The 27,209-nt window shown below is 37.7% G+C and overlaps 1 protein-coding gene across 1 annotated transcript in view; it reads left to right on the top strand.

The window, feature by feature from the left end:
- ADGRV1 (adhesion G protein-coupled receptor V1) overlaps positions 1-27,209 on the top strand; it is a 456,854-nt gene that overhangs the window by 178,968 nt on the left and 250,677 nt on the right. The window contains exons 73-76 of the mRNA XM_046668226.1: positions 485-734; positions 1,273-1,412; positions 2,916-3,076; positions 11,284-11,384. Coding sequence (XP_046524182.1) covers positions 485-734; positions 1,273-1,412; positions 2,916-3,076; positions 11,284-11,384 — 652 coding nt within the window. The remainder of the gene's footprint in view (positions 1-484; positions 735-1,272; positions 1,413-2,915; positions 3,077-11,283; positions 11,385-27,209) is intronic.

Genomic DNA, 27,209 nt, shown 5'->3' with positions numbered 1-27,209 from the left:
GTTCAGGGTTGTTTTTCTTACCAGTCACATGGTTACATTACCAATGCTCTGACGGGTTTGAAAGGGGTGTAGTAAGCACTTAGTGAAAGCATGGCTCTAGATATATGAGGTTTATGATATTCTTAAATATAGTAGAGAGTTTCGGTTCAGTGGTGTGCCCTTTCCTCAACCCGTTCCACCAATGCTGCTGTGACTACAAAAAAGTTCATTTTATAGCCACAGATTGTATCTGATATCCGTTAAACAGCTTTCAAAAACCCATGTTTTAGATTACAAGGGGCATCAGAAAGAGGATGCAGAAGGTTTTGTGCAAAAAACCCTGACAACCATAAGAGAACTGAAAGCACATTTTCTGTACTGCGTCTGGCTTGGCCGTGTCATGGTGATGCATTTCAGCAAATAGAAATGGCTATATAGAACAAACATAATATCATATATATATGATGCATGCCATTTTAGCAGAGGCTTTGCTTTTCTGTTGTAGAAGCAAAACCATCCTGGACAGTTGCCCCTACTTGTCAATACTGGCTCTTCACTGGTATCCTCAGCAGATCAATGGGCACAAGTTTGAAGGAAAGGAAGGTGATTATATTCGAATTCCGGAGAGGTTATTGGATGTCCAGGATGCAGAAATAATGACTGGGAAAAGCACATGTGAATTTGTCCAGTTTACAGAGTATAGCAGCCAGCAGTGGTTTATAACTGGAAACGTTCTTCCTGCCCTGAGAAATAAGGTAATCTATCATTAGGAAAAATCTGGTTGGAATCTGATTTTTCTTTAGCAGACACATTCCTCAGAATGCATTTGCTTGATCAGATTTGTGGTAAGTGCTCCACATGGTGAGATAATTATGAGGCATGTCCCATCTCTATGAACTATTTGTAGAATGTTTAGTCTCGAAAATAGTTGGAAATATTTCCTTTGTGTTTGATTGAGTAAAATATATATGGAAGTAGGGAAAGTGAAAAAATAGAGTTTTCACTAATATTGTATGCTATTATATACCCCACTTGCGATGAAGTCCAACGATTATAATCAGTATGAGTGTTGTCAGCTGAAGACCACTCAGTAATGGAAACGGAAGTAGAATGGTTTGCAATGAAAAACTACTGAGAGGCCTTACGTTCATAACGAAGCTAAGACTATTGATAGTGGCAGTAAGCAAGTGACTAAAGTGACTAGAAAAATGAAGCAAAGTTCAGAATGTGAGATTCAGTCATAACATTAATTTTAAAATATTGTTAAATTTTCTGTTCTTTTTGACGATATAGGTATTGTCTTTGAGTGTGAAAGGTCAGAGTTCACAACCCTTGACTGACAACAATGAGGTTGTCTACAGGATTTATGCTGCCGAGCCTAGAATTGTTCCCCAGACGTCTCTGTGTCTCCTTTGGAATCAGGCTGCTGCAAGGTACTTATTAATTGTTTAAAATCAGAATTTGGTCCTTCCCCATTTCAGTACCATTGGGTCCGATGTTGTATGGGAGAATTGACGGTCACCTCAGGTGAGACTTTAGAGAGTAAGCTCTACAATAAATAAGACAAAGCAGCATAGGAAATGGTCTAACATTATGCAGGTAGCAAATGCAGCCAAATAATTTAAATAGGTGTTTAACACATTATTTACTTCTTTATTATTACAGCTTTCATGGGACTTAGCCTGAGTTCTGTGCAATTCAGATAACCTTGCTGTGGTTATCGGTTAATTTATTGGGCTGGAAAGGAAATTCTCTTTACCCCTTCTATCTGGGCTTGTGGTTCTAGAACTGATGCTCTATGTTTAGAGGGATTTTCAGGGATTTATAATTCCAGGCCACATATGGCTTAGAGTACATTTTGGCATTAAATCCATACATAGGAGTGGGAAGAAGAGAATGATTCTTTGAATCTTTTTGGCTTAAGGTCTCAACTTTCTGAGCAGTTCTGTTACTCAGAGCTCAATCAATGCTGTAGGGTCCTGCAGTGCTGGCCCAGAGGGTTTAGGGTCCAAGTCAGCCACTAGATTCTGTTTATTACTAACTTTCAGCTGCACAAACTAAAATTCTAAATAGGTTTAACAGCTTAGGTAACCAACTGTTCTCCAAACGCCAGGATTCTGGTTAGTCTCTCACTTTCTTTGTGAAAAAATAATTTTCAATTGAAATGTCTAATGCCTGATGACAGGTCTTAAACCTAATACATAGATACTCTGTAATCCTCAGTGTATAATTAGTAATGAATGTTTCAAGCTTGAATCTGCAGTTGGGTGAAGAAGTTTTATGTCCTTAGAAAAGGAAAGGAGTCAAGAGATGCTAAGAGGGAAGAGGCTCAGAAGGCTCGGCGTGGGACACCACAGTTGCTATAGTCATAACAAAGTTTTTGTGCTAAAAGCCAGACCTTATAGTAAGAAACACTTGAAAAAGACCTGGAAAACATTTATGTAATATAACTGGCTCCAATCCAAAAAAGATAAGGAAGCAAACTTAGAAAAGCATATAAATAATTTATGTGGTTCAAAATACAAGGAATTGTGAAAACTGAGGAAGGATGAGCACTACACGTGTAATGGCTATGTGGATCTTTCGGTAGTTTTGGAGGTGAAGGAGGAGTGCCTTCTGTTGAAAACCCAGGGTGTGTTTGCTACAGGTTAGGAAGCACCTGGTACGGCTCTGTTGAGAGGACTGGCTTCTTCGGTATCGGGAATGCTTTCGCAGGTTTGGTTTGTATTTAGGCTGCTCTTAAGGTGTCTTGTGGGATCTGTTGCGTCATGTCTTGGACAACGTATGTCCTCCAGTGTTTCCTCTTGAAAATGAGGTCAGCTTAAGTCTTGAGTGAACAACACTTAAGTTCAGTAAGTTATTTTTCCTTTAAAAGCCATCTCAACACCCTAAGTATTGATGAAAGAGGAGCAGTGACGATTGTGTTTTTGTCCCAGCTGGTTGTCTGACAGTGAGTTCTGCAAAGTGGTTGAGGACACTTCAGACTATGTGGAATGTGCCTGTTCCTACATGTCCGTGTACGCCGTCTACGCCCAGACTGACAACTTGTCTTCGTACAATGAAGCCTTTTTCTCTTCTGGATTTATATGTATCTCAGGTCAGTTGAGTATTTTTGAATCAATAATTTTAAATATTTATAAGAATGAAAGTCTGTTTTCCCACTGTCCTTTTATATATGCAAGGTGCAAACATACTACAATTCATCAGCACTAGGAGAAAATAAACTTTCCCATGGTCTTATTTGTTCCTTAATTTATACAATGGATATTTATGGAGGGCCAACTTTGTCCTGAGGATATAGGAAAGAACAAGACATAGTTCCAACTCACGAGGAATGTGAAATAGAGTGTGGGGCAGAAACTAGATAATGAGAAAGGGTAGTGTGCATAGTGGCGTGATTTAGAGAGCAGGCTCTGCAGAGGAATGTCAGGATGGTGTGAGATAATATATACAAAGCATTTTGTATTTTCATTAAGGAAAAAAAAAATGCCCCATGAGTCGATTTGTATTCTACAACCTAGGAGCTCTAAATATGCTCAACCACTGTGTTAAAGATAAATTGTCTTTCACCTTCTGCATCTAGGCCCCATTTCTGCAGGAATAGGAACTTGAACTGTATTGTCTGTCACACTGTTTACCTATACCTTGACTTTGAATAACCAAATAATAGAATTGTTCTTGTTTGCTGTGTTGTTTATATGGTTGGGAGTATGAAAATTCCTTAAACTGTATTCCTATCCCCACCCTCACCCCCTCTGTGCCCATTCCGAGTCATCTTTTACAGCCCCACAGCTGCTTCTGTAAACAATGTGCTCTACGTTGAACTGGGTATAGAGTAACCCTGGAGCCAGACTGCCTGGGTTCAAATCCTGGTTCTGCCATTGGCTGGTTGTAGCGCCTGAGGCTAATTACTTAGTTTCTCTATACTTCAGTTTCCCCACCTTTAACGTATGATTTTAAATTGTATTAACATAGCAGAGTGGTAGATATACGAACTCAGACATTTCTGATATCCTGTTTTAATGATATTTTGTTTGTAAATGTGATTATCATTGAATTCATGTCGTTTTTATTTGGTGTGCAAACAGTCCTCCTAATAATCTGAATCTATTAGGAAATTTTTGTGGAGGTAGAAACAAGTAATTAATTATTGTTCTTTGTCCTGGTTGTTAAAATCTTTCCACTATAATTTTATTTTATAAAATTATACATTTTCCTTAATGTTTCTGAATTCTGAACCTAATTTAGATTGCATAGCAAAAGTTAATAATGTCTTATTCTTAATCACGTCTTTCATAAGGATAACATTTCTTGCTTAATAGATTCTTCTACGTCTGTGTAGTTCCAAAATCAAATGGAGACATCCTGTTTTACTTTAATGCTAATATATTCACAGAATTTTCATAGAATGGTGAAATAAAGCCAAAAACAACCCCCCACTAAAATGATTTCTAGTCCTTTTATGTTTTTCCGTAGAATCAGAGATCTGAGTACTGCTATGACCCACAAAAATCCCTTGTTGCAAATACTGAACATCAAAACAAAGAGTTTTGAAAACTAAAGAGAGAAGGTTGTCTTGATTTTGTAGAAGGCTATCATGACCACAAGATATTTCCTGAGAAATTGTTAATAAGTACATATTTTTTGCAACTCACTCTAGAAAGGTTTCACAGATTTGCTCATGTTTTTGAGAATCAACACCTAAATATCAACATCTACTTTTATTACTTTTGACTATGAGCCATATTTGAAATTAGTGGGTTTTTTGGTCCCTTCTGTCCATGAGGTAGTGTAACGTATGTTGCATGTTCTATAGATCAGGGGACATAAAGTCCTGTCTTTGTGTCTCAGTTTCAGCTCCAGGGGAGGATGAATGTTCATCCCTCTGATAGGCCCCCAGGAACTAGAGAAGAGAATTTTATATGTCTTGCATACACATTCTGTAATTTAGGGTCAGGTCACACCAAATATCCCTCTGAATTTGGAAACAATCTGATAGTTCTTTTCATGAAATGTGGTAAAATACACTTGGATAGAAATTAACCCTTTTTATTTAAATCAGGATAGATCACAATGTATCTGTTCCAATTCTGGTTACTGTATAGTAGAGCAGAACAACTAAAATGATCAAAGTATGTGAAATGGGCATAAAGGCAAAAAAGTTTACTTATCCTCAGCTTAGAAAGATCAAAGATGAGCGTATATACCTGTGACTTAAAATTTTAAACCAGTTTACCAAATTCTAAGAAATTAAATTAAGGTTATCCTTTGAAGCTAAAAAGATGGAAAGTGAGGACAAATAAAACATAACTGTGCACCTTAGTGTAACATTATGGAACTTGCCTCAAAGCTGACTTGGGAGAAATACAACTTAAAATACCTTTAGATGACAATGCCATAATTTTATGGTGTAATGATTAAGAAACCTCAGCACAGTTTGAAGTGTACGTTACTATTTGGAGGACAATGTCAAAGAAGCCTGCACTGCTTCCCATGACTCTGTTGATGTTGGACTATCAAAGACAGACTAGCAGAGTGGAATTATCCTGATTTTGACTCTGAGTGCAATTCCTGTGGCCTTGTGGTCTTAACAAGACCCTGAACCATTCCATAACCATTTCAGTTTTAACATCAGTACTTGAACTAGGTCATGTTTGATGCGCTTGTTGGTGGGTCTCCTATGTTTGCAGTGCTTTTAAGCTGAGGGTAGAGATGGACCACAGACCTCACATTTGTTTCACTTCTTCTTTTTTGTTCTCCTCCAGTGGAGAGATCCTTTAACACATTCGTCAAACTAAAACTTTCCCTTTGAAATGGCTGATGGTTTTACTTTAGAAATTAGTAAGTGTATAAATGCCAACACAATATCAATTTTACACTTAAGTAACAGGGAATAATTGTCTATAAATTGCTACATAATGAGACTTACAGGATAAGTAAATCAACACAATCTAAAGTCCTTTAAAACTGCTTATTCTTTTGTCCAAAGTTTATTAAACTGCAAGAACATTTTAGTTGTTCCTTTTATATTTTACAAGCTGAGAATCCAATGTTTTTCCAGAAAAAAACTTTTTGTAACTTTACCAGATACCTACTCATGTCAAATTAATTTTTAGAATAAGAGATATTTTCTTAAAATTTTGTGTCAAATTCTCCCTAAAATACCAAGTTCATATTTACTGTAATCGTGATCTTAGTAGCCATTATGATTATGAGGGAGGATATATCAAAATAACTTCATTCTGACTATGAAATGGAAGTTAGTCACGAGAAGAATATTAAAAAAGATGTAAGAACTGGGGCTGGCCCCGTGGCCGAGTGGTTAAGTTCGCGTGCTCCGCTGCAGGCGGCCCAGTGTTTCGTTGGTTCGAATCCTGGGCGCGGACATGGCACTGCTCATCAAACCACGCTGAGGCAGCGTCCCACATGCCACAACTAGAAGGACCCACAATGAAGAATATACAACTATGTACTGGGGGGCTTTGGGGAGAAAAAGGAAAAAATAAAAAAAAATTAAAAAAAAAAAGATGTAAGAACTTAAAAAAAGAGTTTGAAGTGAGAACTGCTGGTGATAAAGAGGTCAGAGAGCTTGGTTTCATTCTGCCATGGCATAAAAATGTTGGATTTCTCTAGCCATGTACATAGAGTTGTATTATTTAGGATGAACTTGGCTGCAAGTAACAGAAGACAACTCAAATATCTTAAAGAAGCAGATTTAGTTCCAGGGTTGATTAATTCAGCACCTCAGCGATGTCATCAGGGGCCAGCCTCTTCCCGCTGTTCTGTTTTGCTCTCCTCAAAGATTTTATTTTCTCAGCCTTATCCCTACATGGTCTTGAGCTGGCTGCAGCAGCTCCAAGCATCTAACAATGATGTCCAGGCCTGCCAAGGGAAAAGTACTTAAGTGGATCTTGTTTTAAGAGCGATGAAAACTTTCCTGAAAACCACCCAGAATGTTTTCCCGCACATGTCTTTGACCAGAAGTATGTTCTATGACCTCTCATAAACAAGTCCTTGTGAGGGAGAAGATACAGATAGAAATATAGAGACAAGCAAGTAACAAGCTGCTTTGTGTGTGTGTGTGTCTTGTGTGTGTGAGTGTAAGATTGGCCCTGAGCTAACGTTTGTTGCTTGTCTTTTTCTTTTTGTTTGAGGACGATTGTCACTGTGCTAACGTCTGTGCCAATCTTTCTCTGTTTTATGTGGGATGCCGCCACAGCATGACTTGACAAGTGGTGCTAGGTCTGCACCCGGGATCCGAACTGGTGAACCCCGGGCTGCCAAAGTGGAGCACATGAACTTAATCACTACACCACTGGGCCTGCCCCCGAATAACTAGCTTTTTGAACATTGTGTCTCCATTGCCCAGCACAGCCCCTGACCCATAGCAGTTTCTCAATACCTATTTGTTAAATTGATAAATAAATGAATATACAGTGTTGATGTGACATCCTCCAGTAATGAGAGGTACTTGTGGCTATGTAAGTCAAGTTCATATTTTCAAGTCCCAAACCAGCTCATTTTAGCTATTTTAATAAAAATTCTTCTGAAATATAGCATACTCTTTCTTGCTTTCACTTGGGACAGTTTAACACAGCATTCTGCAATGGGTCTTTCTGTGATGTTGAAACTGTTCTGCACTGTCCAATATAGTAGCCACTAGCCACATCTGGATATTGAGCTCTTGAAATGTGGCTGGTACAATTGAGGAACTGAACTTTTTATTCTATTTAACTTCAATTAGTTAAAATTTAAATAGCCATGTATGGCTTGTGGCTATTGTATTGAACCTTGAAGGTTTAACACCCTAATTATCTGGAAGGTGGTCTCTTGGCAACCTCATCCCTCTGGAATAAATCTTTTCTGTTCACCTACGAACTTGTGTACTCTAGGGTGTTTCATATTGACTTTTGTTCAACCTAGAAAACTTTTCAGGCTTGACAGTTTTGTTTTCCTGCCCTTAGCTTATTAGTAGCAGTAACCAAGAGGCATCGTGCTGAGGGGAGAGTTGCAGGAATGTGGGAATCAATAGAGACAAGCAACAGAAAGTAGAAAAAGTGACATTAACAGCTAGCATTAGATGGGCAAATAGAAAAAACTGAGCTAAGCTAACAAGCTAATAACTGATTTAATAATGTGGTGATCATTTGACTGTTTATCTGTAGAGAAAACAGATACATAGAGACAAAATTTATAAATAAAGACATTTTCATGGGAAAAAGTATTAATACTGAACTTGTGGGGGGATAAACTTCAGTAACTTGACAAGTACATCACATTCTTAACTGACCAAACAATAGAGATGTTCACTGGATAAGCATATTCATGTATAAACATTACAAATGCTTATACACATACAGACATTTAAATATTGCATAGATAGATAAGAAGATCTTTGGGCCAGTTTGATAAGAGCAAAAGAATCTAGCAGCTCGTTAGAGTTTTTCTTATCTAAATCAAAGATTATCAATGTTGTTTTGTTAAGGGTGATTTATCTTCCCTCTCACTTTCTAATCATACAGAAAAGTCATTTGTGTTAGTGAACTAAGTAATTGCTCTTTTCCAACTGAGTCTGTAATCTACATAGTGCTAGAAAAAAAATTAAGGAAAATTATTCAATTAGCTGCTTGTTTTTTCTACATAATTGCCAAGGAATCAATTTTTTTTAAAACTGTTTAGAGTATGCTCTTAAAAAACTGTTGGAGTTTAGGTAATACCTTGAATTGTTATACTTTATTTTTAAGAAAACATTCTATTTATAGTTATAACATTTTTTATCCTGTGATTTACATATTTATACTGAGAGAATTTAAACCAAATAATTGTTATAATTTTTTTCAAAAACTGATTTATAAATTTAAATCATGCATGCCAAATACAGCTATTCAATATCAAATAAAAAAATAAAATATAAATACTTAGCATATAGAACTTTAGAAACTTGGTAACTGCAGTATTTATTTCTATAAATCTAAGATATTCAGTATCTTTTCCCAAGGCCAGCTAAGGCACAGCCTCCCTGAGGTTTTTTAGCACCATTCTTCTCCCCTAAATAAAAAATCACCTCTAGAGAACCATCATACGTTATAGTTATAGGCTAATAGAATCTTGCCCATTTTCCTGCCACTGGCTTTGAATCCTGAACTGCCACCAGGTGTCATGCTAGCATTTTAATTGAAGCTTAATGTACTTAATTAAATATTCCTGAACTGGTCAAATTTAACTGTGCTAAGTTTATATCATGAAATTGGAGTATAATGGAAAATCACCAAGTTAAGGGAAAAGGCTGTGAATAAGCTCTTCTTGTGAATAAGAAAAAACAGTTGACTCATGTCTGTTTCTCCTTTGCCCGGCGCTAATCCTCTCGCTTCACATTGTTCCCATTTACCACAATGAACTTCCAGTAAAGCACATATTTGTGATCATGCGGCCGCTAATGAGAAAAACTTGCAAGGCCTTGCTTTTAAATCAGTATGTTACACCCACCCACCCACCCACCCACACACACACACACACACACACACACACACACACTCACACTCACACTCTTAAACCTTGAGTTTAAGCTAGCTTTGATCATCATAGGAAATTCAAAGTGTTTGTGAGTGTGTTCAGAGCATCAGCTTCAGCAATTGACAGACTACCTCAGGAAAAGTGCAGGACCGGGCCTGGCTCTGCAGTTTCTGCATAGACTGTGAACCTGTGTGGGTGGATTTTGGAGGCAGCCCCAGGACCTGCACACCTGTCCCAGAACACCCCATGGCAGCCTTCCTAAAAACGGATTACTCCAGATTTCTAGGGCTAAAGCCTTGGCTCATGCCAAAGCTCACTTCCTGGATGGAACCTTATCTACCTTATTAAAATCTAAACCCACTGAAAGCTTTTCCCAAAAGGACTTATGAGAGGCATTTCTGTACACAGACTTAGTCATAGATCCCGTGCACCAGTTTGCAGATGCCCAGTCTGCTTATGCCAACATGTACTTTAAAAGTTCGTCCCATACCTTCAGAGAAGATAATGAGAAAACAAAATGTTAGATAAATGCAGCCTCTCTTGTTTGTCAAGGAGGCGTGGATACATGAGGTGATGCAGGCACCGTACATGGCAAAGCAGCACACACATGCCAGTTGGCAGGTTTTGATAATTCTCAGACAAAATAACCCTATTGAGGACAAGAGTGGAGGGAAAAGGCTTATGTGAAAAAGCAAATGGCTTACCATATGCAGCACATTTAGATTTTAAAAGGCAGGAAGTATTTTAAAAATATATATACACTCTGCTTTTACAACCTGTCATTAAAATAAATTTATATAAATTACAAGATAAAAGATTTGTGGGTTAGTGCTGAGGTTCTAATCATCCCCTTGAAGTAGTGTAAATAGGTGAATTCAAGTAGATTTAAAGAAAATGAAAATAATTTTCTTCACCACACTTAGAAATATACCTGTTTAGGGGGCCGGCCCAGTGGCATAATGGTTAAGTTCATGTGCTCCACTTTGGCGGCCTGGGGTTCACAGGTTCGGATCCCAGGTGCATACCTATGCACCACTCACCAAGCCACACTGTGGTGGCATCCCACATACAAAATAGAGGAAGATTGGTACAGACATTAGCTTGGCGACAATCTTCCTCACCAAAAAAAAAAAAAAAAAAGAGAGAGAGAGAGAAAGAGAGAGAAAGGAAAAGAAATATAGATGTTTAGATTAAAAGTCATCTCAGGGGGAAAGAACACACTTAGTACCTGGTTTTGGCACCCCGTAGCATAGATTGCTCTTAAAATTCATAATTACCACTGTTGTAATTATATAACTATTCCTGGTAGGTAAAAAGGGGTAATTACCAAACCTGAGTTTTGGTGGTACCATTCACAATTTTATGCCTGAAAAATCCTATTCACCTCCCTAAATCCCTCTATTTAGCCAAGCCACCTGTTCTTAGAAAATTAGATTGGAGTTTGATTCTTTCCTTAAACAGGAAAACTTGTGTAATGGAAATGTAGAAAACCAAAAGCTTAATGAAATTATTAATCTCCTTAATTTGTGCTTTCTTTTTAGTAGGGAAGTGAACACGTAGATGTTTGAAAATTAAAGTTACCCTTAGGTCTTCATTGATAAGTGTGCAGATTTTGTATGCCCTGTAAAATGGAGTAGATTAACATTGCAACAGAGTCATTCGCAGAGATGCTGTGCTGTGCAGCATAGCCAGGCTGCGGGCCTTATGTGCTTGAGTGTTCCAAAGATTTTCACTATGCCATTGTTTGTTCATGGATTATAAAACCACATGTGAACTTTTTTCTTCCTACAGGTCTTTGCCTGGCTGTTCTTTCCCATATCTTCTGTGCCAGGTATTCCATGTTCGCGGCTAAGCTTCTGACTCACATGATGGCAGCCAGCTTAGGTACACAGGTAGGAGAGCACTGGAATTTCCAGCTTTCATTAGGGGTTTGTGTTTCTTTTTCTGTGATTCTTGAACCGAATGTATAAGTAAAGTTTAATCTCAGTTGAGTTGAAATGAGCTTGTTTGATTCTGTAGTGGAGAAGGATTGGGGGAGGAGAGCGGTAAGAGGAAATGAGTGTTATCAAGCCTAAAACGTGTATTTTGTAAACTTCCTTCTTCAAAGTACCTTGATAGCATCGCTTGCTTACGAGAAAATACCTGCTTCTTATGCAAAGCATTGGAGCGTCAAGTTATATATGCTAAATATATTACTAATGTGTGTCTTTATTAAAATTAACACATTTTATTTAATCTGAATAAAATATAGTCTTATAAATTATTTATATGGAGAGTGCTAAGATGGTTATACCTTAAAACATCTGGATAATATATTTTGCTTCATTTAATATTATAGAACGTTGTTTGGTAGAACATTCTTTTTTTGGAGAATTATTCAGGTGTCGATAGCAGAAGAAATAGTGTGAAAAACATTGAGTCACGCTTTAGCAGACAGTTTAAGGCACAGAAGCCCCATCAAAAGATAAAATTAAATGCCTTTTCTGTCCACGAGGTGCTCTCAGTCTAGAACAGTAGATGTACATATAAATAGCTATAATTTAGTGTTGTAAGTGTAAACACAGACTATTTACAAACTACACTGTGATTATAAATGAGGACAGTTCCTTTTGCTATGAAGGTCAAGGAAACCTTCATAGAGGAGGTGACGTTTGAGCTGAGACGCGAATAAGAAGTTCACACAGTTTGTTGATAAGAGGAAAGATGGGTGTAGTTGTTTGTATAAGAAAATGGAAAAACGCATAATCACTTCTACTTTAAGACTGTAATTACAGATCCAGACAGTAAGAATATACTATGTAATGTTATTATTGGGAGAACTTGGTAGTATTATTTTATGAAATAAAATTTCTTCTTTTCTGAGTGGGCGGGAACACCCCCGGAGTGCAGAAAATGCTCTTTCTGAATTGGGTGCTGATTATATGCATGTGTTCAATCTATGTAAACTTATTATGCTGTACACTTACCGTTTGCACCCTATCTTTTAGAATGGTAATGGCATTTTATTGAATTTTGAACAGAACTTTTAAAAATAATACCTAGTGGAGGAGCTGAAATAGAAAATGGAAAATTATCTGGGGCATTGGACTTCTGTTGCCTTTTTTTGTCCCAGGAGTGAAAATGACATGTGTAAACTTCATAACTCTATTTTTTGGGGGCACAAGTAAGTGCTGGTTTCCAAGTGGAGGATCCCAGATTAGGGTTTTAAAGTACCTATGAACTATGCGAGGTAACAGCTGTTACCAAAGTGGGGGCTTACACTGAATTTGACAAGGCTATTTATATTGCCGTGGTAACTATCTTAACTGTCTGATCTTGCCTTGCCTTCTTGTATGTAAGATCTTAGAAAACCCGCCTTCCATAATTAGAGTTTACTTGGCTGTATTCACCACCCACTCTGGTGATTTTTTGGCAGCAGAATTTGTACAAGTCTTAATTATAGAACCATAGAATTACAGACAACTCTTCAGTGTCCTACCAGACAAATTTGCTCATGTCTAAGGATGTGAAAGAAAGACCCAGGATTTATATGTTGGGACATTGCCTTCTGATTCACATTGTACTTAACATTAATTTTGGAGAAAATGGTTAGTCAAATCCATGTTTTTCAGTATATTTTTACAATAAATGAAGCAATGTGGCATGAAAAATCCTATACTGTCTGACTTGTGACATGAAATAACTGAAAAAGTAATTTTCATAGTTTATTTTTGGCAGGAAGAATTGGTATACTGCTTCCTCAAAATGCTTTACCGATCTACTTTGAGTTTTAAAATACCCTCTAAATTAAAGAGAATAATCGTCTCCCTTAAAACCTTTTAGCAGAGCCTTTTTAAAATTCTTAGACTCTCCAAGAAAAGAAATGAAGCTGACTGCAGGAACCTGGCCCCACCCTTTCTGAGTTTTAAAATCATGTTTATATCCCCAGTTACAGAATCTTGCCAACAAGGGTATTCTGCTTCCAGCCTCAGATCTCCCATTTGCGATCCTCCATCAATGCTATGTTGACATCCTTAGAGTTTAAGTTTCCTCTAGAGAAGTCTTCAAAAACACGGATTTGGCCTGTGGTTCTTTGGCTGAGAGAATGAAACTTCTCTAGCGGACAGAATGTTTGAGTTGTGAACCCTCTGCAGACAGGTCTGCCAAGACCATTCGGTTTCACGTTGTTCTTGCTGACCTAGGACTAAGTTGACTGGCTTTTGTGGGAAAGGGGAGGATGGAAATGTGAGAGTCTCTGACTTCCTTTCAGAGCAATGTGAGTTGGGGAGGGAGGCAGTAGAGGTCAGGAAAATGTGGTCTTCTGGCTCTACTTCTCTGCTTCTAGAAATATATACAATATTATATAGAATCTATAATTTATTATAAACTTTTATATAGATAGCCATAAATGGAGGAAGACAGACAAGAATCCAAAGATTATTTCTCTTTAAAAGTCAAAAGATCCCACTTTAGTCTGGAATTTGTCGTTCATGCATCTTTAAGAATCATTGACTACAAATTACCAGCAGGTGGCAGTAGAAGATTTTTTGTTTTTTCGTTTTTGCAAAACTGGTTTTCCGTCTCTTTTTAGCAAAGATGGAGTTCAGTAGAAAACTTGAGATGTTTTCACAGCACTTCTTTCACTGTCTAGAGAGTATTCTTTTGCAACGTAGCAAATATGTGTCTGTGATTTCCAGCTTTTCTCTTTTCATCCTCTTTTTCAGAATTGAACTAATTAATCTGTAAGGCACTGTTAGAAGGCTCATACATCGCTGGCTTGGGATGTATCTTTCTGTCATTTATAATTCGTAGTTAAATTCAGGGGCATAAAATTATTTTCATTATATTTATGCTGTTATAAGCTTCAAGAAGAAAAATGTGGTTATTGAAATGCTACAGTTAGAAGTTTTGAGATAAAGTCTGTATTTTCAGTGTTGTTTATTTAAAAAGTATGTATTTTTCTTCCGTGCCAAGTTAATGTTTCTCACTTATCTAAAAGAACATGATTAAATGGCAAGAAATAGTGAGACCATTCCCTTCAAGTATGAGGTGAAAAACAGCAAACAAATTTTCATGGCATTGGGTGATAGTTCTCGGAAAAACATCTAATTATATCTTTGGAATTTTTATCTTAGAATCACATTGCCAACCCATGTGTGCCCTGATAAGGCTGGTAAACAGTGAGGACAAAGGACAAGTTTGCAGTTCAGGGTTCTCAATTCTGGGGGTTCTGTCAGGAAAAGCAATTCTCCAAATCTAAAAAAAGAACAGAAGTTTCCTCATAGAAAACATAGTAAGATAGAACTGCATTTACTGTGATTAATAAACTTAACCAGGGGGAAATATTTGTTTATGGGTTTTCCCCCCTGTTTTTTGTTTGTTTGTATGGCTAAGTACATTTTCTGAAACTGAAGAGCAAATTTGTCTAGAAAAAAATGTATGTAAAAATGATTATCAACTAGCCTATACATTATCTGAATTCAGATGACACTGTGAACGTCTGAGAATTTGAAATACTGAAATATAAATTTTTGGTAGCCACTGGATGTGCAGGAGGGACAAGGGAATTGCCTTAAAATTCGGAGGGCTGTCCTCTGGAATTTAGCAGAAGTCGGGCTGTCACTGTCTTGTCTGGTTTCCTCGTTCGGCAACAGTTTTCTATCGTTTTGCAACATCGTTTTGTTTCCCAGGTAGGACCCTGCTCAGATACTCCTGCGAATAGATTCTGCTTTCATCTGCAGTTTATGTTACTCTGGCTTTGAATATCTAGCTTCTCTGAGACTCTTTGAGAATCATTGACTGCACTTGGTTGAAGCCAGAAGCTGTGTGTGACCCTCCAATCCTGGCTCCTCCTGGCTACCACAGGGCCTGGTTTCTCCGCCTGCAGCTTGTTGAGACTGTCGGCTCAAGAAAGCCATTGTGTGTGTAGAGTCTGCAAACGAGTATCTAACAAGCGTATTTCTATGGGTTGAAGCAAAGAAAGATAGAAATTGTGAAATGTTCATGCGTCCAGTTTGTCGTTAGTTGGAGGTTTTGGTTAGTCACTTGTTAACAAGAGTATGCTGGTTACAGAACTGTCACTTCAATACATGCAGCCAGGCTCCGGTCCTTGCCTTTAACTATAATGCTATACTGTCTCCTAAATTAGGAATTAATGAGATTTACTCTGTCACCAAAGGAGGTAAATGATTTTAAGGTGACTGTGAAACCAGTGGTTTCATTTGACTGAAATAGAAAAGGCTGAAAGTTTTAATAGATAGAGAGGGATATATGCAATTTGGGCATCAGGAGTTTCAAGTTTCCGTAGCTAGTGATTTAGATGTTAGCTGTGTAAACACAGAGGTCTTGACACTGTGAAAAAGGTTCTCTGAGACGGGTTGTTTAGAGAACCTGTGATTATAGAACACACATAGCTAATGTCATTAGGGGCTTGCCTTTATGGCACTGAACTAAGTGATTTGCACGTATTGTCTTGTTTACTCCTTATAACCGGATGGGGTGGGTACTGTTATCATCTCTATTTTACAGATGGAAAAAATGGGACTAAGGGAAGTTCAGTTACCTGCCCAACTTTCATCGACAGACTGTTGCAGCTGGAAGAAGGTTTCGAACCTAAGTCTGTCTGGCTCCAAAACCCATGTTTGAAACAGTGTGCCATGTGGAATGAGAGGGATCATTAGAAGCAGATAATTAGAGCATAGTTAAAGTTTTTGAAGCTAAGGAAGGGAAAAAAGATTTCAAATAGAAGGACTGAGCATCAGTGGGAGATTAATCTTCAAATTCAGCACAAACAAGGTCACTGGAAACCTTGGGAAGACATGCTGAATATTAGACATAAAAGGTTAGGCAGTAAATAGGTAGGGAGGAAATGGAAGAGGCTGTTTCAGACCACCTGAGAGAAGTTTGGCAGTGAAAGGAGGGGACAGTCCGGGCACAGAAAGAGGGAACATCTCTAGCACCTCTGATCATAAAAGGCTTGCTGAAGGGAAGCTGGGCCCTGGGGCTGCCACACACCAAAGGGGCAGGTATCCTTCTCTCTGACTCCACCCCCTCCATTGGTATTTTTCTTTTCTTGAAAGAGAACTTTCTATAGAAGTTTGATGAAAGGGTAATAGAATTAGTAAGTTTCTCTTTGGTTCATGTTTTTATTAATACTTTTTGATTGCTTTGAAATTTTTTATGCCTAAGGCAAGTGACACCCTGCTAGTGTTTCTAACCTAATCATGTTGTATCTAGGAGAAGATTAGAGCTCTAGACTGAGCCTTTTTCTTTTTCTCCCCCCCATTTCTTGAATCCAGATTTCTCTGATGACCTTAAATTTTTGGCATTATTCTTACTGAGTCTCATGTGAACTTGCAGTCAATCATGAAGTAAATTTATAACTAATCATTATCAAATAATTTTATAATTCCTTCTACGATGAAAAATATTAATATTATGCTTTTCACAAGTATGTGCTTTGAGGGATTAAGATGATACTGGTATTCAAAATGAAGTGAAACTTGAGTATTGGTCAAAGTATTGAATTGCAGAAGAAATAAGCTATTTTATCTTTGCTTTCTTCTTAATTATACATTTTATTTATATATCAAATGTTTCATTCCAAAAATCTGTTAATAGCAAAGTCCAGCTGCTTTTTTTCAGCAAGCTTTCAAAATTCAGCTCAACCATAGACTGTTCTTACTAAATTGAAAATAAGTGGATGCTGAAGATACAAAAATAGTATCATGGTCACACTACTGGGAAATTCAAACTTTCCCAAGTGCTGAAGTAGCAAAGCAACAGAAAGAGTGAGTAATATTCTGAATGAGGCTACAGTGACATTATCATGTCTGCAACATGGCTTTTGTTACTAGGAAAATTTGTGAGGCAAATCCAGACTTTACCAGAAAATACCAGTTTGAAATCTTCTGTTACAGCCTCAGAAACATAAACTATCCTTGACTTTTAAAAGCTTGTTTTGATGTCCCTAACTAGGGAAAATCAGCATCTGAGAAAAATTGTTTCTACGAATATTTAGTGATCGCTCTAAAGAGCTTTAAGTGACAAATATGGAGTGGAGGGGGGAGAGTCCCAGTTGTGGAATTAGAAGGACAAATGGGGTAACATCCCTTAGCTGCAGTGGAAAAATCGTTGGATAAATAATAAGAATGCCTGCCCTGCAGAGTTGTTAAGAGGATAATAGACTATGTTCAGAAAGCTCGAAATACAAGAGCCGGGGAAGGAAGCGCGGAGGATCAGGGCAATGACTCCCGTGGCCGTACCACATTGCCGGCTCCTTCTGCATTCTGCTCTGAGTGGAAAGCTACCTAATGCCTTCTGGAGAACTGAGCCTGGTTTCCTGTTCTTGAGGTTTTTGTAAATCAGCTTCTAGGGAGGTGACAATGTTTGCAACCCCAGCCTTTTTAAGTAGTCGGCTCTAGCACGCCTGTTACCGTACCTCTTGCTATGCTGTCCCAGAAAGTCTTTTCAGTTGATCTGCATTAGCTGTAGGCACTGTTAATTTTGCTTGCTTGTATTTTTCAAATGAGAATTTTTTCCCCATTATCTTGAGTATTTCCTAAGTTTTTATGTCTTTATTGCCTGTGTTGAATTATTAGAACCTTCAGAACTGGAGATAGATATGTCTGTATCTATGTGTGTATATGTATATACAGTTGTGCAGCACTTAACAACGGAGATCCGTTCTGAGAAATGTGTCATTAGGCGATTTCATTGTTGTGTGAATATCACAGAGTGTACTTACACAAACCTAGATGGGATAGCCTACTACACACCTAGACTATATGGTGCTAATCTTAGGGAACCACCGCTGTATATGTGGTCTGTCATTGACCAAAACATCGTTATGTGGCACGTGACTTAAATGCCTATTTAAAAAAACTTTATTTATATATACACATATTTGTGTACGTATGTGTGTATATGGTGTGAGCTTGTGCATGCGTATGTATATACATTTAAAGTTTGAAATAGGCATATATTTTAAAAACGCACGAAGACTATTTAGTGAAACACTGTCCTGCTAAAGACTACCGTAAGCACTCAGTATACATGATTCCATATTACCTTATCAACACGCTGAGATAATCAGTATTATTACTATTGCCTCTATATTGCACATGAGCAATCTGAGACCCCAAAAGATCACAGTACTTGCCCCAGGTCCTACAACAAGTAAGTCTGTTCACTCCAAAGCCCTCATGTCCCTCTCTCCCCTCTGCGAAGGACTCCTCAGAACTCAATGGTACCTCTTCCTTCCACTTCCATGGAGCAAAATAGTATGGCCTCTTGCAGACAGTTTTTTTTTTAAAACAGCTTTGTTGAGATAAAGTTCACATACTATACATTTCACTCATTTAAATTGTATAATTTAATGGCTTTTAGTATATACACAGAGTTGAGCACCCATCACCACAATCAATTCGATTTATTTATTTTTTCTAGCTTTGTTGAAGTATGGTTAGTTAACATTTACTACTGAACTAATCGGCCTCTCTTCAATCTCCTTTTTAGCTCTTTGACATCTTGCCTCCTTTTCTGAATCTTTTCAATAAGTTTTTTGCTTGATTCTGACTCCTAGCACCCCTGTATACAGCAGAGTGGAACCCTGCTGGTTTTTTGCCCCATCCTCTCACCTTCCAGGGCTGTGTTGCACAATGCTCCGCTGCTGTTCATAGGGTTTTCATGGCCAGTTTTTTCCAGAAGTAGGTGGCCAGGTCCTTCTTAGTCTTTCTTGTTCTAGGAGCTCCACTGAAACCTGTCCACCCTGAGTAACCCTGCTGGTATTTGAAATACTTGGTGGCATAGCTTCAACATCACAACAACACGGCAGCTGCCACAGTATGACAACCGACAGATGGGTGGTGTGGTTCCCTGACCAGGAAACGACGCCTGGCTGTGGTGGTGAGAGCACCAAATCTTAACCTCTAGACCACCAAGGCTGGCTGTGAGTGGCCCTTACAAAACTGGTTTTTAAATTTCCATATACCTCTCTAAGTCCCAGGAAGTTGTGTCTTTGAGCTTTAGCTACTTGCCCTACCAACAGACTGTCTCATGTTTATTTAGTTGCCTGTTTGCCTAGCTGAGCTTTAAGTTCCTGAGCAAAGAGACTATTCCTTTTTATATCATTTACTATACCAAAAGGTATATAAGAGGGCCAAAATAACAACAGTTATAAAGGTCAAGCAGCCTTTCCTGTAGGCTTGTTGGTTGTGAGCAGTCTAGAACCGCCTTTCTGGCAGAGCCCCATTTGCAGCCTATCTCCCAGGAACATATACTCTGTGTTCTGCCAGGGATGGGGAAGAAGTTGGTTTCTGGCACTGTGTTTTGGTTGTAAGGGTGAATGTTATTGCAAAATTGAAACATTTACATGTCACGTATCAACAACCAAGTACATTTCATGGCCAAATTTCATCTGTAGAAGATGGCATATGCAAGTGATTTTATGGGGTTTGGTTTGGAAACTGTGAGAAATTCCGCAGCAACCCTAGACCTTACCTCTAAGCCCTACCCAAAACCAATTTGTACCCTTGCCCTTTCTGGAACACAGAAATCAAAGTTAAATGAAAGTCAAACTTTGAGTTCATATTCTCAATTTTTGCTATTTTAAAACATCTAGTGTGGGTTTCCCTTTTTAAAAATATGCATAGAATTAACCATATTTGGGTATTAAATGCGCTTTGTCTCGCTGCTTCCAGGCTATATCCCAACTATGTCCCCTTTTCTCTGTCTTCACTGTTAATGATCATCTGAGCCATCTCTCTTCTATAGTAGCCTCCAAACTATTCTGCGTGGTTTTTCTCTGGCTGCTGTCTTTATAAACTGTTCTCTTCTCAGCAGCTGGAGTAGTCCTTTTAAAGACTAAGTCAACTCAACTCATTCTCCCACCTAAAATCCTTCAGTGACTTCATGTTGCACATAAGAGAGGAACTTCTAACCTCCATCTGACAGACCCTTGCAGACCATCCCTGCTTACTCTGATTTCACCTCCTACCCTCTCCACCCATTCACCCAGCGCCAGCTACAGTGAACACTTTCTAGTTCCTTCAACATGCGGAGTCCTTCTTGTCCTGGGTCCTGAGTTCCAGTTAATTCCTAAGCCTGGAAAGTTCTGCACCAGTGTTTTTCCATTCATATAGCCATTCATCCATCTTTTATTCCTACTCAGCTCACATGTTATCACCTCAGAACAGCCTCTCTGAGTAGCCCCCCCCATATCACTTCACTCTTATGCTTACTTCATATCATATATCAATATCTGAATTGTCTTGTTCATTTATGCTTTTCTGTCCCCTTCCTCGCTCTCTCCTTCCCACCTCCTAGAACGTAAACTCCATTAGATCAGGAATCACCTGTCTTGTTCATTCCTGTGTTCCTAGCACCCATAAACAGTTTTTGACACATACTAGATTTTCAATAAAAACTGGTTAAAATGAGAAAAACAATAAAGTGAAAGGAAATTGTAGACTTTCTCCTAAAGGACGTTTTTCAGCAATTTAAAACCTATTGCCATTTTCTCACGCAAATAAGCTCTTTCTATAGTCTCAGTGCTTTAAAGAAAAATGAGAATTTTTAAAAAAGATTATTCAGATTCTTAAAGAATTGTAATGTTGTAGTGGTCTAAATTTATAAACAAATTGCATTATAAATCTTGGTGTATAATTTAAACATATTCAATTCAGAATTCATTTTTCCAGAAAAATAGTTGTAAAGAGAAGATCCTAAGCCAGCCACCAAAGCCCATTTCACTCTTATGAATCCTAATTATACTTTTTAATTTTCCTTCATGTTAAAACACATTCTGATATTTGATTGAGAACTTCAAGAAAGCCCTGGCTGCTCCCACAGCCTCTGTATATGGCTCTCCTTCCTTCAGAAGTCCACAGAAGTAGACAACGAGGGCTCAGGAGGGTGATGGGCCGGGGAAGGGGAGATGAAACTAGAGGTGAGAGGCAGGCTTCTGGAAGCCAGCTTCCTGAGTTCAGATAGATGCTTCTGCAAGTGAGTTGGATAGCAAATGTGAAGTTTTCTGAAGTTTGTGGACATAGTGTGGGGATAGAGATTTGGCTCTTAAAGCAGCTTTATTTCCTTCTTAGTGAGTAGGAAGTTTTGACATGAGAGAACAACCATTGGAATCTACAGGAAAAGTTTTCTTAAGTAAGATCTTTCTCTATTCCACAGGAATAACATTTTGTGTTAAGATCTAGTGCAGACACTCATGATAGATCATAACTAATTGTAGTAGCTAATTGTAATCAATAGTTAGCTAGTAAATGTCTATAGTGCCAAAGTAATTAATATGGGTCATTGAAATAAGGATATAAGTAACAGGGTTGTCCTGTTGATTGGAATTAGAGCTGGGATGAAATATCCCAACATACCGCAATCTGTCTGGACATAATGAACAATTCTGCCATGTTTAGATCATGTTATAATTATGATGAAACCACCGTTAGTTTCTGAGATAATTATATCTGATACCACACCCCAAAAGCCTTTTAACCTATGCGTAGCTAAAAGCATTCATTACAATGCCTGGTATTTTGAAAACCAGTGAGTTAATGAGATACAATGATCACAAAATCCTATCCCTCCCCCAAAAATATTTTTAAAGAGTAAAGTCTTTTCATTCAAAGAGTATGATTTTGTAACCTGGAAATCTTTAGGTGAAAAGTGAAAGTGTTGGTTAGTTGTCTTTGCTTCTTTGAATCTGGCTAGAGAAGTGTTCAGTAAATATTTGTTTTAGAAGGGCAATATAAACATTTTAAATTATATAAACAGAGGCGTGTAGTTATTGCTCATGCAGCTTTTTCATTCCACATATGTGCAAAGGCCGGAGGAGTCTTAGAGATTAACCCCAGGAAGTCAGAGTCACTGGATTGCCACTGTTTAAGCTCAGGTCATGGTCATCATTACTGTTAACTCACTAGGTACTTGTGAAACCCCATAAAAAAATGGCTTTATGTTGTACAAGCAATCCATACTTGAGCAACCTTCAACTGTAAGGATTAGGAATTGCTCTTTTGAAAATGTTTGTCAGGGTTAATTATTGAAGACTTGTGTGTGAATATAGAAAAGTCAGATGAGGACAAGGAAGTCTGTCTACCACCTCCTGTTTGAGTCTGAATCAGAGCAGCGTAAAAATCCATTTATTCTCTAGGGAGGGAAAAGAAGAGGACCTTTGCTGAAATTTTCATGGAGGCCCAATTTAAATTTATCTCCTTGTATATACAGCAGCCATTCATTGTTCCTATTCTGCATATATTTAGTGTCATATGTAATATATCAGGCTCTTTGCTAGGAACTGCAAACATAAAGATAAATAAGACATAGTTTAGACGTTTGAGCAAGGTATAGTCTACTGGGAAGGGGATAAACATATAAATAAATGACTGCAAGAGAGTGTTATAGGCATGTGATGGCAGTCTGTACAGCATACAGTGGGAACAAAAAGACGGGAGTTATTAATTCTATCCAGGGTGAGGGGTGGGGTCGGCAAACTCTTTACAGAGATGAGAATGCTTAAGCTGTCTTGAAAGATGAGAAGTCTTCACCAGGTAGAATCTACATACAATTAAAATACAGACATTAGTAAAGGCAGAGGAATGGGCTGTGTCTAGCAGGATTAGTGACGCAAAAAGGATTACTCTAACATTGGATTATATTCTGTTTATTTTGTGAGGCTTCAGGGATGGTTCAGCTGGTTATGGGTTGATGATGGGGAGAGGAGAATTACTTCTGCTACAGACCTGGAAGCGATGGAGAGTAGTCTCCAGATTGGAGCAGATCTGATATCTGGGGAAGTAATAGGAACAAGAATTTCTTATAGATTTTTTCAGGATAAGAATTTGGATACCACAGATACATTTTCATGTCTCATGAGCATTTTTCTTAGAAATATGTTAAATAGTCTAATCTGAAAGGGCCAGAGTATCCACTTCTGTGCTACTGCTCATAAAAAATCAGAAGTCTCTATTCTGTAAAGTGTGAGTAGGGTTTCAGATTTTCTTTTTTTTAGTCTTTTATTCATGCATGAAGTAATACCTCTCAGAAATTGAAGCATTCATTATGCATTGAAATTAAAACTGTTTCATATTTTAAAGAATAATTCCTCAAAACAACCCCAATAAACTCTTTATTATTAGTTCAAATGAAGAAATAGGAAAAAGCTAATCAGATATAAAGTGTATTTTTTTTTTTAAAGATTTTATTTTTCCTTTTTCTCCCCAAAGCCCCCCAGTACATAGTTGTATATTCTTCGTTGTGGGTCCTAGTTGTGGCATGTGGGACGCCGCCTCAGCGTGGCCCGACGAGCAGTGCCACATCCGCGCCCAGGATTCGAACCAACGAAACACTGGGCCGCCTGCAGCGGAGCGCGCGAACCCAACCACTCGGCCATGGGGCCAGCCCCTATAAAGTGTATTTTTCAATGTTACTTCAGATACAATCTGCTGCAATCATATGTTAAAGACCCATAATGGCAGAAATCAATATAGTTTTATATATTACGATATTTAAACATGTAAAAATATTGATACAACACTGCATTTTATATGCCCTTTATGTAAACCCTAGGGACAAAATTCAGAAAAAAAAAAAGCTACAATGAAATTGTAATAACTCCAACTACATAACTGTAAGAAATGTATCCTGTGTATATTTTCCATGATATTGCCCTTTGTGAATTTACTATTGAATTCATATTCTTGAAGTAAAGATAGAATTCAGACCATAGAGAAATAGAGTGTGAAAATACCACAGGAAAATATTTGTGTTGTTTAGAATTCAGCATGTGTAACTCTTTTCTAAGTTATTAATAGGCTTGAGAACAATAATATAAGCCATTTCTCCTAAATAGAAGCTAGTCTGAGAGAATAGACTTCCGTCAGAAGTGGCTGCTGTAAGGGAGAGGGGAAGCTGAATTCAAACAGTTTTGTGAGAAACTAGAAAAGAGGAAGCAATTCAGCTTCACAATCGGTCACTGATATTTGATTTACTCTCTTTGGAGTTTACAAGTGGCTGCCAAGTTGCGTATAATGCTCACTGCCTAACCCTTGGAGGCCTCTCTTCCAGCTGATGTCTGCGTCAGTGGTGGCCGTGAAAGAGGAAGCAACTTGAAGAGAAAATTGTTTACCACTTTGGTTTAACATGGAATTAGAAGGCTAAAGTAAGTCGTTTAGAACGCCATTGGAATGTTGTTTTGGATAAATTTAAAGGACATAGTGATCTCTAAAAGTTACTTAGCATCTAGTCCTACATGTTAATTAAGATCTCATTCTGAAGGTACCCTCTTACCACGTCTTTGGAGATAATTATGAAAAGTCAAAGGCATACTTTTTTTTTATTGAGGTCGTATTGCCTTATAACATTGTGTAAATTTCAAGTGTACATTGTTATATTTCAGTTTCTGTATAGACTGCATTGTGTTTACCATCAACAGTCTGGTTTTTATCTGTCACCATACATATATGCCCCTTGACTCCTTTTGCTCTCCCCCTACCCCCTTTTCCTCTGGTAACCACTAATCTATTCTCTTTATCTCTGTATTTATTTATCTTCCACATATGAGTCAAATCATATGGTGTTTATCTTTCTCTGTCTGACTTATTTCTCTTAGCATAATACTCTCAATGTCCATCCATGTTGTTGCAAATGACACAATTTTGTCTTCTTTATGGCTGAGTAGTATTCCATTGTGTATATATACCCATCTTCTTTATCCTTTCATCTGTTGATGGGCACGTGGGTTGTTTCCCCATCTTGGCTATTGTAAATAATGCTGCAGTGAACATAGGGGTGCATACATCTTTTTGAATTGTTGATTTTGTGTTCTTTGGTTAAATACCCAGTATTGGAATAGCTGGATCATATGGTAGTTCTATTTTAATTTTTTGAGAAATCTCCATACTGTTTTCCATAGTGGCTGCACCAGTTTGCATACCACCAGCAGTGTGTGAGGATTCCCTTTTCTCCACATCCTCTCCAACACTTGTTATTTCTTGTCTTGTTAATTATAGCCTTTCTGACAAGTGTGAGGTGATATCTCATTGTAGTTTTGATTTGCATTCCCTAATAATTAGTAATGTTGAACATCTTTTCATCTGCCTGTTGGCCATCTGTATATCTTCTTTGGAAAAATGTCTGTTCATATCCTCTGCCTACTTTTTGATGGATTGTTCACTTTTTTGTTGTGGAGTTGTATGAGCTCTTTGTATATTTTGGAAATTAACCCCTTGTCAGATATGTGATTTGCTAATATTTTCTCTCAGTCAATGGGTTGCAAAGACATACTTTTAATAAATACCTCATGTTTACAGTCATTTATAAATTCTGTGTGAAGTTAAACAAATAATCACACTGACTAACAAAACCCAAAGTAGTCACAATCATGTCCTCAAGAAGATTATAATCTAAGGAGTGCTGGGGATATTTCACAGATATGACGCAAGAGTAAACAAGGGGAGATGAAATCGGCCACATAAATGTGGTGGTGGTGTCCCACATTCTTTGTTGTTGCACAGTTATACTTTTTCTCACTTACAGATTATAATTTACTTGAGGGTAAGGACTCTAACCACATTTGTTTGTTAAATCTACTGTGGACAGACTGGAACAAATGGGAAAAGAAACCATTGACCAGCTGCATGTGAGTGATTCTTTCCCAAAGATAAGCCTGCTTCAGCTTTCAAATGGAGAATGGCTTGGGAAAGGTGTAGAAATAAGGTCACAGACTCAGACTTGTTTGAAACAAGCCTTTTGTTCATGTTTTCCCAGTCTGTAAGCAGGAGGAAGGAGAGGGAGCATCCACCAGGAGAAGCGGGGTAAGGACTCCAGCCTCACTTCCATGGTTCTCTACACAGCAGCGGAACCAAGATTCCCCCTTCCACCCTCTTTCAGAAAATTGTTTTGAGATCCACAGGAAAGACAGACCCTTATACTCACAAGTAAACCCACTTAACATATGCATTTGAAAAACAATCCATGTGCACATTTTGAAAATGAGAATTATCATAAACAAGAGGAGATATAAATTTGAAAGGATATTTGAAAAGGAAAGAACAAGCAGTTTTCATTCAGAAAAATAAATAAGGTATGACATCAGGAGAGTAAAACAGTTAAGATATTTTGTTAGTTTAGGTTTTTCAAATTCTTTTTTACTTTTAAAATGCGTGATTTATAGTTATTTTGTTTATGGAAGCACTGATTCCTCTCATCAAAGGAAGAATGGCCTTTTCCTGCTTCCTTCTGAGGTTGTCTTGTTTCTTGAAATTTAACTCTCTTTTTAATTGTGTTGCTTTGATTTGTCTGATTTTAACTCTTCATTTTCCCGAATAGTTAAATACCCAGGTGGTGTATATTTAATTTTAAATTTTAATTCAATTAAAATAAATTCTTTTAAGAAGCCATTTTCAAGTTTTTATTTTATTTTTATATAATTCATAGAAAGGTAATGATATTGTTAATAATGTTCTTTTCAAGCTCCTCTTATAATCCAGAGACTTTAAATATGCAACTTCATTTTATTCTCACAATAGTTCGATCAGTAGGCATTATCATGTTCATTTTACAGCTGAGTAAACTGAGTCTCACTGAATATAATCAGATCTGCCTAAGAAACCATAACTACAAAGCGGAACTAAGATTTGAACCCATGTGTCTCTGAATCTCTTTTATCCACTAAACTACCCACAAACATGTGTATAAATGTGTATGAGCATAGGTATATCACGTGTACA

This window comes from Equus quagga, chromosome 7 (genome assembly GCF_021613505.1).
Source record: "Equus quagga isolate Etosha38 chromosome 7, UCLA_HA_Equagga_1.0, whole genome shotgun sequence".
Taxonomy (NCBI): Eukaryota; Metazoa; Chordata; class Mammalia; order Perissodactyla; family Equidae; genus Equus; species Equus quagga.
This window is presented reverse-complemented; position numbering and strand designations above follow the sequence as displayed.